The sequence below is a fragment of the Cryptomeria japonica genome, chromosome 5, assembly GCF_030272615.1.
Source record: "Cryptomeria japonica chromosome 5, Sugi_1.0, whole genome shotgun sequence".
In the NCBI taxonomy this organism is placed as follows: Eukaryota; Viridiplantae; Streptophyta; class Pinopsida; order Cupressales; family Cupressaceae; genus Cryptomeria; species Cryptomeria japonica.
The window spans coordinates 153,107,800-153,121,314 of NC_081409.1; the positions used below are offsets into that span (position 1 = coordinate 153,107,800).

Sequence of the window (13,515 nt, forward strand, 5' to 3'; positions counted from 1 at the left end):
CGAGGCACTACACAATTTGGCATTCACTATACTTCAAGATCCCCTCACATTGTCGGCTTCACTGGCTCAGATTGGGTTGGTGATGCTCATGATCGAAAGTCTACTTCTGGCTTTGTTTTTTGGCTTGGTTCTGGTCCTATCACATGGTCTTGCAAGAAGCGGTCTGCTATTGCATTATCATCTACACAGGCCGAGTACCGAGCAACGGTGTTAGCCAGTCAGAAGGTTTTAAGGCTTTGACAGTTGATGACTGAGTTTGGGTTCCCTCCTGATAGTCCCACTATTCTTTGGTGTGACAATCAAAGTGTCATTCACCTTTTCCGCAACACAGTGGAGCACCAAAGGTCTAAACACATTGAGTTTCACATGCACTTCAATAGATAGTTGATTCAGGATGGCTTTCTCATCTTGGAGTACATTCCTATAGAGGAGCAGGTTGCTAACATCTTCACTGAATCTTTTTGCATCTTCGTGCTACCTTCAATTGTGCTCTATGCTTGGGGTGAAGGAAGTTGTCCTTGTAGGGTCTCATTGAAGCCTTCTTTCCTTAATGTTTTTTTTTGCATGCTTTACCCATCTCTTTTTGGAATAGAGTTTTTTTCCCATGTGGTTTTCTCTATTTTTCCGTTTCATAGAGATTTGGTTGTGATTGGGTACCTCATCAAGCTTTGTTGTCAGGACCCAAATTTTGTCTTTTTCATGTAGTTGCATTTTGTTTTCCTGAATTTAGTTTTTTAGCTACTCCCTAAGTACATCTTAAGGGGGGGTGTTAGAGTTGTCTTGTATTAACTAATAATTATTTATTTAATTATTAGCATATCATACTCTACGCTTAAGCTAAACTTGAGTATTTAATAATATTATAGATATTTAATAATTAATAAATACTCTTTATCCCTTTAGGGTTTCTTTTTCTCCTTTCACAAGGATTGTATTGTAATTTTCTTTTTCATTTCCTCTTTGAATAATAATCTTTCTTCAAAACCTATGTTTTTGTCTCCAATCTTCTCTTGTGACCGCTATTTTGCTTACAAGTACTCTTGGGATCTCAAAAGTTGCATTTTCTCAACTTCTTCATTATATATCAATAAAATAATAAGGAACTTCTTTGCTAGGTTTTTCACTTTCAAGAGGAAGGTTTTCTCAAAGCATAGTCTATGTATTTTGTGTAAATTTTCTATCTATATAATTTGATCATTAAATTTAACAAAGTTATCTCCCCCCTTGACAATTTTATTTACAAAGAGTTATTCACTAGGCATATGGAGTTGCCTTGAAGTATAAAATAACTTAATTAAATTAAATTAAATAAATAAATTTACTCTTAAATTAAAACATGTCACCAACAATGTAAATAAAATAATTCTCAAGTAGATAAAATAGTTCTAGACTTTAATTTTTTACATTTTTTTCATAAATGTATTTAAGATATCTCTTCTAATTAAAAATACAATTAATTTATATTTGACATAAATATTTATTAATTACAAAAGCATTGTTACTTATGATCTATAAGGACTAGAATGTATATGCAATTTAAATTTTTCAATCAATTCAAGCATGAGATATTTCAATAATATGACCTCATTTGGAATACTAAGTATTATATATATGAAATTGATAGTTCTTAAATAATAAAACATGTGCAGTCAAAAAATTCCAAAGAATGTATGTATGAAATATTTTTACAATTTATTGACATTGTTGCTTAGATACTATGTGCACAATTTAAATTTTTTAATAAGTACATACATGGAGTTATATAGATATAAGATTTTTATTCAATGTGTTAAACCTTTCTTCCACTTACGGTCATCAAACCACTCACTCATAATTTATTTGGCCCTATAATTAACACACAAATTTGATGGCCACAATGGTACTTAATTGCACCTGACGCATTTACTTCAATTTCATAAATGAAATGATTACTAACTGACTTTTCTCAATCTACCAGCACTTTTATACCAGTCCTTTTTAAAATATAATGCTCTCATACTTCACAATAATATAATGCAACATCTTGTTGGCACATTTTCATGTTTCCACTGTAAGGAGTAGCTCTTACTTTTGGTGTTCATTCATGTAAGGAGCTCAAATAACCCAACAATATTGGTGTAGACTATTATTTTAATACATAACATTTTAATACATAACATAATAAACCAACTCTAATTCTTTACATAGCATACTAAACCAAATCAGAACTTTTGGGAGAAAATATTGGTGGCATCATCAATCTTATCAAAGTGAATAATTTGCCTTGGTCTCAATTAATGTTTAGAACATAAATCAATCACAAACTACAAAAGAAATCACTCAAAAGTAAAAGTTTCTGCTTGTTCGTTTGGAAGTCAGATTATACCAACTTCAGATATGTCGTAATTACTTTGCTAATGAATTTGATCCTCTAAAGACCTCAATGCCTATGCGGTGTATTTTCTTGTTCTAAAGACTATAGGTTACATGTTTTGGGTTCATTTATCAAATATTATACTTTGCAGCCTACCAACCTCTCCAACGGATTCAAATTCGATCCAACCCATAATATTTTAACTGCTACTGAACTATCAAAAAAACTACAGTGAATTTCTAACTTTTCTACAAGTAACTTCCCAATAGATTCAGATGGAACAAGATGCTCTCTAAACATAATAAACAACTATCTGATGGATAACTCGATTCTATTATTTTAATACATAATAAAGACTTGCCTAACAACATTGTTCATTTGTTTGTAGAAGTTTGTGTCTGTGTGAGTAACAAAAACGTTTCCTAAAACAGGTACCCACAACCATGCAGACATAAGAAAAGCTAACGAGGCTCGTCTGGTCATAGACAAGTTCAAGAAGTATGCCATAAACATTTCCACATTTGCTATCAATTTTCATCTAACAGTTTTCCAAGGACTGTAAACATTAGCTTCACAAGATAAGTTACTATACCCAAATTAAAACAGCTAAATCTTCTTGCCGGTGAATATGCACAAAATATTACTACTTCACTGTCCAGTACGCACGCGCTTAGCGTCAGAATTTGGGACACTTGCATCAGCAAAAGCGCTGTTTGAGGCCAACGAAACTTGGCCGGTACCCTGAAAAAAGAACACATCCCTTAATTCATAAACAACTCCTGGCATCTTAAAATTATTCTTACAGGAATTATCTCTTTTAAATGTTCTCTTGTAAAAACTAATTATGGCATTTATAAGTTTAACTGTGATAAATCTTTGTAATCCAAATATTAGTAACATCGAAATCTTTGTGCTCCAAATGTTACTGTAACAATAAAACCTTTATAATATATAATAATGTAACAAAAAATATTATTCCTTTTTTTTCCTGGAAAGGAGTGAATTGTTCAAATTGCTGTGCTTTTTGTCATAATTTGGGAATTTGGCTATTGTACCAACTTTGCTCGTGAGTGGATAGTTCCTCAAATGCTCAAGAATCAACTACTCAAAGAATGCATGCGTAACTGTAATGTCCCTTTTATGAAATCGCATCCAATAATAAATAATAATAATAATTAAATTATAATATAAATAAATAAATAATGAAGTTTCATGAAAATCAAGAGGCACGCTATGAAGAGTTGCGACTCCCTTAAACATGAGATATTAAAGGGAGAAAAGTTCATTTGAAAGAGGACAAGGAGGAAATGAAAAAAAAAGAATGAAGCATAAGAATTAAGGAAAGGTAAATGGAAGAAGTAATGGAAAGGAAATATGGAATTGATTCTCTCAAAAGGGCAGAAATAATGAATGGTGATAACTATTTCAAAAGGTGATAATTATGAATGTTGTGACCGATGAAAATGTAGACATGATGAAGAGGTGTGACTCCTCCTCACTTGAAGATATAACGAGAAGGACAAATTCAATTAGAGGGGGAGAAAAGATGAAGCAGCATTTAGTCTATAATCAAAAGTGCAGATCTAATTTGAATGATAGGCAAGCAATGAGGAGATATGACCCTTAGGTGTCTCTTTTCAAAGGGATGTGTCTCCTCAATATAGTATGAAACTGTAAATGGAATTAGACAATCGAAGAAGAGCAGAAGTACTAATACATCAAACACAATCAAATTCCTATGCTCGTTAATTCTAGAGCAACTTGCAATTTCATTAATAGAGGGGTGGAAGCAAAAAGAGGCCAAAAATTAACCATTTCACGATCCAATGCAGAAGGACAATTCTCCAAATGAGTTTCACTTTGGAAAATTATGCAGTAAAAGATGATTTCTATGTTGCCAACATAGGATATACAGATGCAGTTTTGGGAGATCAATGGCTACATTCTTTGAGAGAAATTACTCAAAAAATCCATACCATGGAACTCAGGCTCCATTCAAATGGAAGAAAGGGGATACTTTGCAACATGTCGAACGATGTTCCAAAAATTGTATCAACAAAACATATCGTGCGGAAAATCTGCCATGGACAAGTTACTTGGGCAACCCAATGCTGGAATATGCCTACCCTTTCCTTAGAGAGCAAGAAATCATACAATATGAATATTCGATCTCTTCTAGACACGCATACTAAAATTTTCAGTGATAAACCTCCTAGGATACCACATGATAGAGTATTTCAACTTGTCATTAAGTTTTACAAAAGAAGCCAAACTAGTGATTACTACTCCTTATTTTCCTGGAAGGCCCAAGGAATAGATAGAGGACATTAAGGAGCTTCATGTTATGCATCGCATAAGACCAATTTTGAGACCATTCACTTCTTCAGTAGTCTTGGTAAACAAAAAAGATGGGATCATCAAAATGTGCATTGACTATAGAGCTCTAAACAAAAGACCATCAAGAACAATAAACCAATTCCCAAGACCAATGAGTTGATTGATGAGTTACATTTTATTTTTATAAAAAAGACATAAGATAAATGTACCATCAAATTATAGTTCATGAAGAACAAGTTCATAAGTGAACATTCAAGTGCCATTATTGACCCTAAATTTCTGCTCGTTCCATTCAGTTTGACTAATGCTCCAACTACTTTTTAGTCATGTATGAATTGAATTTTCAATAAGATCGAGGAAGTTTGTTTTGGTCTTCTTTGATGACACACTCATCTATAACAAAACATGGGAAGATAACTCGCAACATTTGGATGAAGTTTTAGGTACTCTAAAAGCACAAACACTATTTGCCAACAAATCTAGAGTTGCTTTTGGTATGACTGAAATTCTATGTTTGGGGAACGGAAACTTTAGTCTTCGCAATTATTACCACATGATCTAATTCAATAGGCAGCTCCTTTGACTGATTTGACAAAGAAATGGGCTTTCACATGATATAATTTAGTTCCAACTACTTTTTAGTCATGTATGAATTGAATTTTCAATAAGATCGAGGAAGTTTGTTTTGGTCTTCTTTGATGACACACTCATCTATAACAAAACATGGGAAGATCACTTGCAACATTTAGATGAAGTTTTGGGTACTCTACAAGCACAAACACTATTTGCCAACAAGTCTAGAGTTGCTTTTGGTATCAATGAAATTCTATATTAGGGGAGGGGAAACTTTAGTCTTTACAATTATTACCACATGATCTAATTCTATAGCTACCTCCTTTGACTGATTTGACAAAGAAAGGGGGCTTTACATGATTTAATTTAGTGCAACAAATTTTTGACAAACTAAAAGAGCTGATGAGCTTATGTCCACTATTGGCCATTGCTAATTTCTCTTTCTTTTGTGTTAAGAGTGTGATGTATTGGAGAATCAATTGGAGTTGTTTCGATGCAAAATAAGTATCCCGTGACAGCCACAAACTTCGAGAAGTAGAAAGAGGGTTCTCAATCTATGACAAATAAATCTTGCCCATCATGCATGCTTTGGCCAAGTTTAAACAATGTCTTGTTGGTGGAAAGTTTGTGGTGAAGATTGACCAAAATAGTTTGAAACTTTGAAGTACTTCCTAAGCCAAAAGGATATCAATGGGAGGAAACAAAAATGAGTAAGTGAACTTCAAGCTTATGACTTTGCCATTGAATATTTTGAAGGAAAAAAGAACATAGGTATTGATGCTTTGTCAAGAAGCCCCACTATATGTTTTACAATATAAACTACAACAAATTGGAAGGTTCAAATTTTGGTGAAATATAATAAAAACACCTTTGTCACTAACATATTTGAAGGGAAGTTGAAGGATGATAGGAATGTAGTGTTTAATATTGCATCCTTTACAAGGATAGTGTCTTTTTGGTATTCAAATCTAAAATGGTACCACTTTGGCTGGCTATCTAGGGTATTTTGAGACTTACAAGAAAATTCGAGAAAGATTCTCTTCGAAGGGATTTATGGATGATTTCCTTAAACATATCATTTCCTATTGGTTTTCTAGAGCTCCTACCCATTCCAAATCAAAAATATGAAAGTATTTCAATGGATTTCATCACTGAACTTCATAAAGTTCGAGGTAAGAACTACATTTATGTTGTAGTGGCCAGACCTATGAAGTGTACATTTCTTCGTCATTTCTTCAAATTTCAAGGCACCTCAAATTGTTGATTTGTTTTTCAAATAAGTGCTTAAACTCCATGCTTTGCCTAAAATATAGTGACTCATAAAGAAAATCAGTAGCAAAGCTTGTTTTGGCAAAAGTAGTTTCATCTACTAGGAACTAAACTTACTCCTCCTAGTAAAAACTGCCCCCAAACAGATCAGAAAACTAAGATTTTATCTAGACATCAAAAGGAATGGATCGAATGGCTCAAGTTGGGAGCACTGTTATAGCACCACATGCTACATGTTTATTGGGATAACACCATTTATGGTTTTGTATGGTTGTAACGCCCAAACTTTCATTGACCTTGTTATTTTTGAATTGCAAGGTTCCTAAGGCCAAAGATTTTGTTTAAAAAACTAAGGATATCTCAAAAATTCAAGGGGAAAACTTTCATCATGCTCATAGAATCAACAAAAAAAGTATGCAGAATAACACCAAATTGAGCATACTTTGGAGGTTCGTGATATGTTCTTCTTAAGATTATATCCATACAAGCAATCCTCTATTAAGAGGAATGAAGCAAGGAAGATTAAGCCGTGTTTCTATGGACCACACAAAAAATCAAGCAAAGAATTGGAGAAGTTTCTTATAGGTTATAACTGCAAGAGATAAGTAAAATTTATAATGTGTTTCATGTTTCACACCTCAAGAAGGAACTCGGGCATCATGTCATTCCATCAATTGATATACCTCCCTTGGATGGAAACAAGAAGTTGATTTTGGTTCCTGAAGAGATTGTTAACATCAAGTAATGGAAACCAGGAAACATGAACATAAAATTATATTCGGTTCATTGGAAGGATCTTCCAATCGAGAATGTCACTTGAGAAGGAGAGCAGAATTTGAAGCATCCCAATTTGCAATTAGTTGTCCACACCCAATTTTGTGAAGGGAGGACTATTATGTCCCCTTCTCTAGAATAAAATTAATGAAGACCCTTAGCCTATTTTTCTCAATTTCTACCAATAGGCTAATTGAGTGGTGGAAAAAGGAAAATAAGTAAATAATTAAATTGTCCAAAAGTAAATTTATTTTATACAAGATGACCTATATTTGATTTGTTTAAAACGTTAAGTGCGACTAAAATATTACCAGACCCAAGGTCCATAAAGTGAATGATAAAAAGGGCACTATCGTAAATTTAAGGGTAAATAAAGTAAAACAAAATAATATAATATTATTTCCCTTGAAAAAGATATAAAGGGAGGATTCTTTTCGAAAAGGGCCTTCTTATTCATTCAAACAATTTTATTTTCCAAATATAAATGTGTGTTCTTTCTTCACTATAAGACTAAAACCCTCCTAGCCTTTTCGTGCAATTCCACACATGGATTGACATTGTGCTTCAATTGTTGATAATTTTCCAATTATCAGTTTTTGTTTTTTAGTTTAAGAGTTTCAAATTTTTGTAAAGTTTTTGAGTATTTTGCAGTTGACAGTGATACGCTAATATTGATATTTATTATTCAGTATTTTTTGTGTGATTAAGCTCATACTGCAGGTCATTGCAATCTCAGTCTAAGGCAGGTCATAATTTTTTGTGTGATTAACCTCATACTGCAGCCCATTGCAATCTCAGTCTAACGCAGGTCATACAAATGCAGACAATGCCATTGACAGGCCATATAAATCTACTAGCTAAGTGGGAGTCAAAATAAAAATATTTATTTGTTCACATTTCATGAATTTTGATGCAAATCTCTGCTAAGGTCTTTCCTCTTTTTTAGAACATACCTTCCTCTATTCTGTTCATACAAACCTGATCTGAATTTAACTCTCCCAAGGCTGAGCAGACCCCATTTTGTGATTGTATATAGCACTTTGTCGTGATGCTGAGCTGATTATATAGTTCATACCATGCTTATGATACCCTATTAAGTACTCATGTGCCTAAATTGGCAGTAAGTTACCAATGATATACTTGCAATAAAACTCAATGTCACTGTTTGCATTAACTTGCCACAACTAAACTTATAAAACTCATCAAAAATTGCCAAAAAATCATCCAAATTTTTCTATAAAAACCTAAATCGCATAAAAAATAATAGTATTATATTCTGCATTTTTGGGTCACGATTAGGGATTGTCTCCACAACGCGCAACACAGCAAGCCAAATGCAATAAAATTGTGCTTGTCTTTTAAATATCCCCAATTTCACATGATATTCACGATTGCTCTCAATATATTTAATTTAAATATAGTACTAGTAATGAGGCAAATAAAGCAAAGACAAGCTCAAAATAATTTTCATGATATTCACCATAGTTTTAAAACTTGCGGACTCGCCACGGACTTGCAAGTCCATTGGTGGGCCAAGTCGACTCACCAAGGACTCGCGAGCCGAGTCCTGGCGAGTCCTTCAAAAAGACTCGTGAGTTTTTTTTATGGACTCGCACGGCCCAATTTGCATATGCCCAGCCAACGTTTTAAGTGTTCTTCTTTTTTCTTTTTTCACTCATTTGGCATTGTTGCTTGCTGAAAACAGGTTTGTAGGGTTTGAAGGAGGAGAAGAAACAAGATTGACAAAGAAGAAGAAATAGATTGACAAAGAAGAGAAATAGATTGACACAAAAGTGCCTCAATTGTAATGTATTTATAGATTCACATGAGGCCATTGACTTGAATGAAATCGATCCATATGGTGATTGGACCGTCAATGAACAAAATGATGGTGATGATGTCCTCTTTACCGAAGAACTTGCAAAAATAGAGAGAGTAGCACAATGAAATATTCCAATTTTTTTCCAATTACAAGCACCAGAAGCACTTGTTAGAATTGGAAAATGATAACTAAAAACACTGTTGAAAGTAACCCTTCCACTTTCTAATCACCAGGAGCCGAATATGGGAAGGTGAGAGCATATGTTGATAAGGGGATCATTAGCTCAATGATCTGTTGGAAATTACAATGCAAAGTACAATACTGGGTGGCAAGCCAGCCATATGGTGATTGGACCCTCAATTAACAAAATGATGGTGATTACAAAATGATGCTTGTTATGAGCCAATTTAGCCTGATCAAAATTTGCATATCACTATTTACAGGTCATTTTTGCCTTAATCAATTCTATTTGTTTGATAATAATGTAATTTTAGATGGCTAGCCACCATTATCTTGCTCATATTGCTCATCCTCATTATAGTCCCCATATGCTCTCACTTTAACAATAGCAAGATCTTGGTGATAAAAAAAGATAGGATTTGAGTTGATTGTAAAAGCATTTAGTGCATTTGAGGTAATGGCCTACCAAGGACATTACAAAATATCATCAAATCAAGTTTGGAGATAAAGATATACATAAGACAGCTTTATTAACCCATGAGGACCACTGCAAATTCTTTCTGATGTTTTTGGGGCTCGCTAATATACCATTTTTTGGACATTCTTGAACACTTCAAAGTAATGGTAATCCATCTACGTTTGTTTTTGAAGTCAAAGACGTGGACTACCTATGGTTATATCATTTCACATGAGGGAGTCAAGGTAGAGCCTCATAAGATCAATGCCATAGTAGAATGGAAAATGCCTAGAACCTACAAAGTTTCTTAGGGCTTACTAGTTACAATTGACAATTGTCAAAAACTATAACATAGCAGAACCATTCAAAAATTATTTGAATAACTTATTCTGGTAGAATGAGGCAGCCACCAAGGCATTTGAGGACTAAAGGATGCAAAGAGCACACCTTCAATTCTATCTACCTCATTTTTTTTCTGAAACCTTTTTAATGGAACGTGATGTATCAAGGTATAGGATAGAAGCGATACTCTTGCAAGAGGGGAAAGCCCTAGCATTTGTGAGCTGCCAGCTCAAAGGTAAGAATTTGTTAAAGCAAATTTATGAGAAGGAAATGATGGCTATCCTACATGCAATCAACCAATAGAGACCTTATGTCATGGGAAGACACTTTAAGGCAAAGACAAAACATAATAGTCTCAAATAGTTGGAACATAGGTTGTCATCTAAGAAGAAACAAAAATGGATCACAAAAATGTTGGAATATGAATTTGAGATTATATACAAGAAATGAGAGAAGAATATTGTGGTTAATATTCTATCAAAGAGGGATGAAGCCACAGAGTCACTGGTACATGCCATCTCCATATTCCTAGCAGATTGAGTGGATGAGGCATGAAAAGAATGTAAGGGCATGGATATACAAACGCTCATTCAAAAACTACTACAAGTTTTAAAAGTGTTGAGAAAATTTGCATGAAGATACTCTATGGTACAATGATAGGGTCTACCTATCTAAGAACCCAAACCTTATGTTTACGGTTTTGGCACAGCTCCATGCTTCTCTAGCAGGTGGGCATTCAAAAACCTTTAAGACTTGCCATAGGATCATCTACAACTTAAAGGGAATGTACAAAAAATTGTAGCAGAATAAATAGTATGTTAGCAAAATAAAAAGGAGACAATTAAAACTCTAGGTCTTCTACAACCCATATCTACACCATGCCAAAGGTGGGAAGAGGCATCCATGGATTTCATCATTTTGTAGCCTATCACATCATCCCAAAATAGATGGACAAATTGAGGTCGTCAACACATGCTTTGAGGGCTATCACCGATGTTTTGTTTCAAACAAACAAGAGAGATGGGTGCAATGGTTGGCACTAGCAGAATTGTGGTATAAGATTTTTTCCACAATTCATCCCAAATGTCTCTATTTTTGGCACTATATGGGTACCATCCACCATCTAGTACTAGCCACACCAAAAGGTTAGAGTAAAGTGAAAAACAAATTCAACACTAACAAGAGATACTATCTAGTCTAAGGGAGAAATTGGCAATGACAGAATAGAATGAAGCACCATGTTGATCAGCACCATAGTGAAAGACGTTTTGAAGTAGGAAATTGGATCTTTGTGCAATTTCAACCATAGCAGTCAATGTCACTAAAACAACAAAAGAAGTTACCTAAATCAACAAAAATTTGAACCCAAGTGTGATGGCTCTTATTGCAAATGTAGCATACAAATCAACAAAAGTATATCCAATCTTCCATTTTTCTTGCTTAAAGAATACTATTCAGCAAAGAGTTTCAAGCCAAATAAAGTGACCAAAGCTTGATGAAGACGGAAAAATGATTTTAGAACCTAAGGGAATGCTTCAAACATGCAATAGGAGGTTATTGTCAAGTATGATTATAGAGTATCTAATCAAGTGAATGAATCTGGCCAATGAAGATTTAACATGGGAGGATCAAACACTCATGTAAATGCATGCAACGGTCATCAACATTGTTGGCTTTAAGGGCCGGGGCAAGATACACCCAAAATCTATGTCATGGATACAAATGTGTAGTTGACTTGTGACAAGAATAACCTTTCACTAAGATATATTAGCATTTCTATAATTTTATATAGGTAGTTTGATCGGCCTGGGTGGTCTGCATGGCATAAGTTATGGTATACATAGCAGATATTGATAAGTTTATTATCAAACATATTGATACTTCAGTTTTTATTGAAGCCTTTTGGAGGTTGCCCTCAAAATGACTTACTATTACCGGTGACCATTTGCAAGTAGTTCTTATCATATTTCCAAATATTTTTTGTGGTATTCTTCTCTTGTGCGATGTAATGTCCCCTAATGGGACCCTCTTATAATCTGACCTAGAATCACACTTTTAGTGCATAGTAAATACAATAGAGGGACATTATTGTCAACTAAAGCTTGGTCTGGAACCTGCACAACAGGTTAGTCAACATTTCCATTATGCTATGATAGATCATATATTCAACATTCTTCATATATTGCCTAGTTTATATGAAGGATTCAACAACCCTTTCTCTCCCTACACCTGTCCCCATTATGGAGCTCAAGGAGAATCACACAAGGAGCCTCAAGTCTATCCCTCTCCAACAAGCCCAAGAGCACCAAGGACCTCGTCAACTTGGCCTCTTGGCCCACACTTGGGGTTGGCATACCTGCTGAAGCCTAGTGCTCTTCCTTTCTTGTATTCTCCCTCCATAATTGGATGGTCAGATTGAAAGGTATTACAGACTCCATCTTATAATTTACTTAATCGTCATATGAATTGTTAGTGATAGAAATACATTATTACACTGTTATACATATTGCAGACTATATTAATATTATAATTAAACTCTGCATAAGAACATTATCAGGCGTCATATAGTAAGCATACATATCAAGCACATCCCCATGCATACCACCAAGAATAAGTATGTTACTGCCTGTAACTTAATAACAGTTCTGATCTGATCAACAGTGATTTCCATGGATGTTTTGATTCCTTTCCTCTATATCTCTCAACGTGAGGGAGTGATCACACCTCTTCATCATGTATGTCCTTTGGCAGGAAACACATCCTTGCACCATTAGCACCCTTTGAAAGAGTGCAACTCTTCATTATTTCTACCCTTTGAAAGGGACACAACCTTTCACAATCATATCTGCACTTCTTATTTAAATCAGATCTGCACTTCTCATTCCCAAATTATCCCCCTTCAAATGAATTCCCTTCTCCCTTTTATACATCATATTTAGGGGAGTCACAACTTAACATTTCATGTCTTTTGACCATTCATTAACTTTAATCAAATTTAATTATATTTTAATTTAATTTTTTTTAATCTTTTGTATTTTAATTTTATTATTATTATTTACTATGAAATTCTATTTCAAAGTGGGGACATTACATGCAAATAATTTTACTACATAAACCATATTTTTGCCAATGTAATGCATTACCCAGGTGAACATTATTCAATATTGAAAGATGTTCGAGGACATCAAACCCCTCAAAAATATGGCGCGGTTCAAGCCTTGTTACTGGCATTTCTGGTACTTTCTTAAAGACTATTTCTGAGACTTGAGCTCAATCCCAATCATAAATTCTGAAGTGGAAATGTATTGTTAAAAATGTTTCAGCAGGAAATGCTATGTTATAGTGCATCTGTTTTTTTTGTGATCAGCTATAATTGTATTTGAGGACTAATTGTATCAGCATCCATCT

General features: G+C 34.1%; 1 protein-coding gene across 2 annotated transcripts in view; it reads right to left on the bottom strand.

The window, feature by feature from the left end:
• Window positions 1–2,667: 2,667 nt before the first annotated feature.
• The window catches only part of LOC131067629 (ultraviolet-B receptor UVR8), a 195,006-nt gene continuing 184,158 nt past the window's right edge, over window positions 2,668–13,515 (bottom strand). For both annotated transcript variants that reach the window (XM_058002716.2, XM_058002717.2), the window contains exon 12: window positions 2,668–3,094. In XM_058002716.2, the coding sequence (XP_057858699.2) occupies window positions 3,002–3,094 (93 nt within the window). In that variant the 3' untranslated portion in view covers window positions 2,668–3,001. The remainder of the gene's footprint in view (window positions 3,095–13,515) is intronic.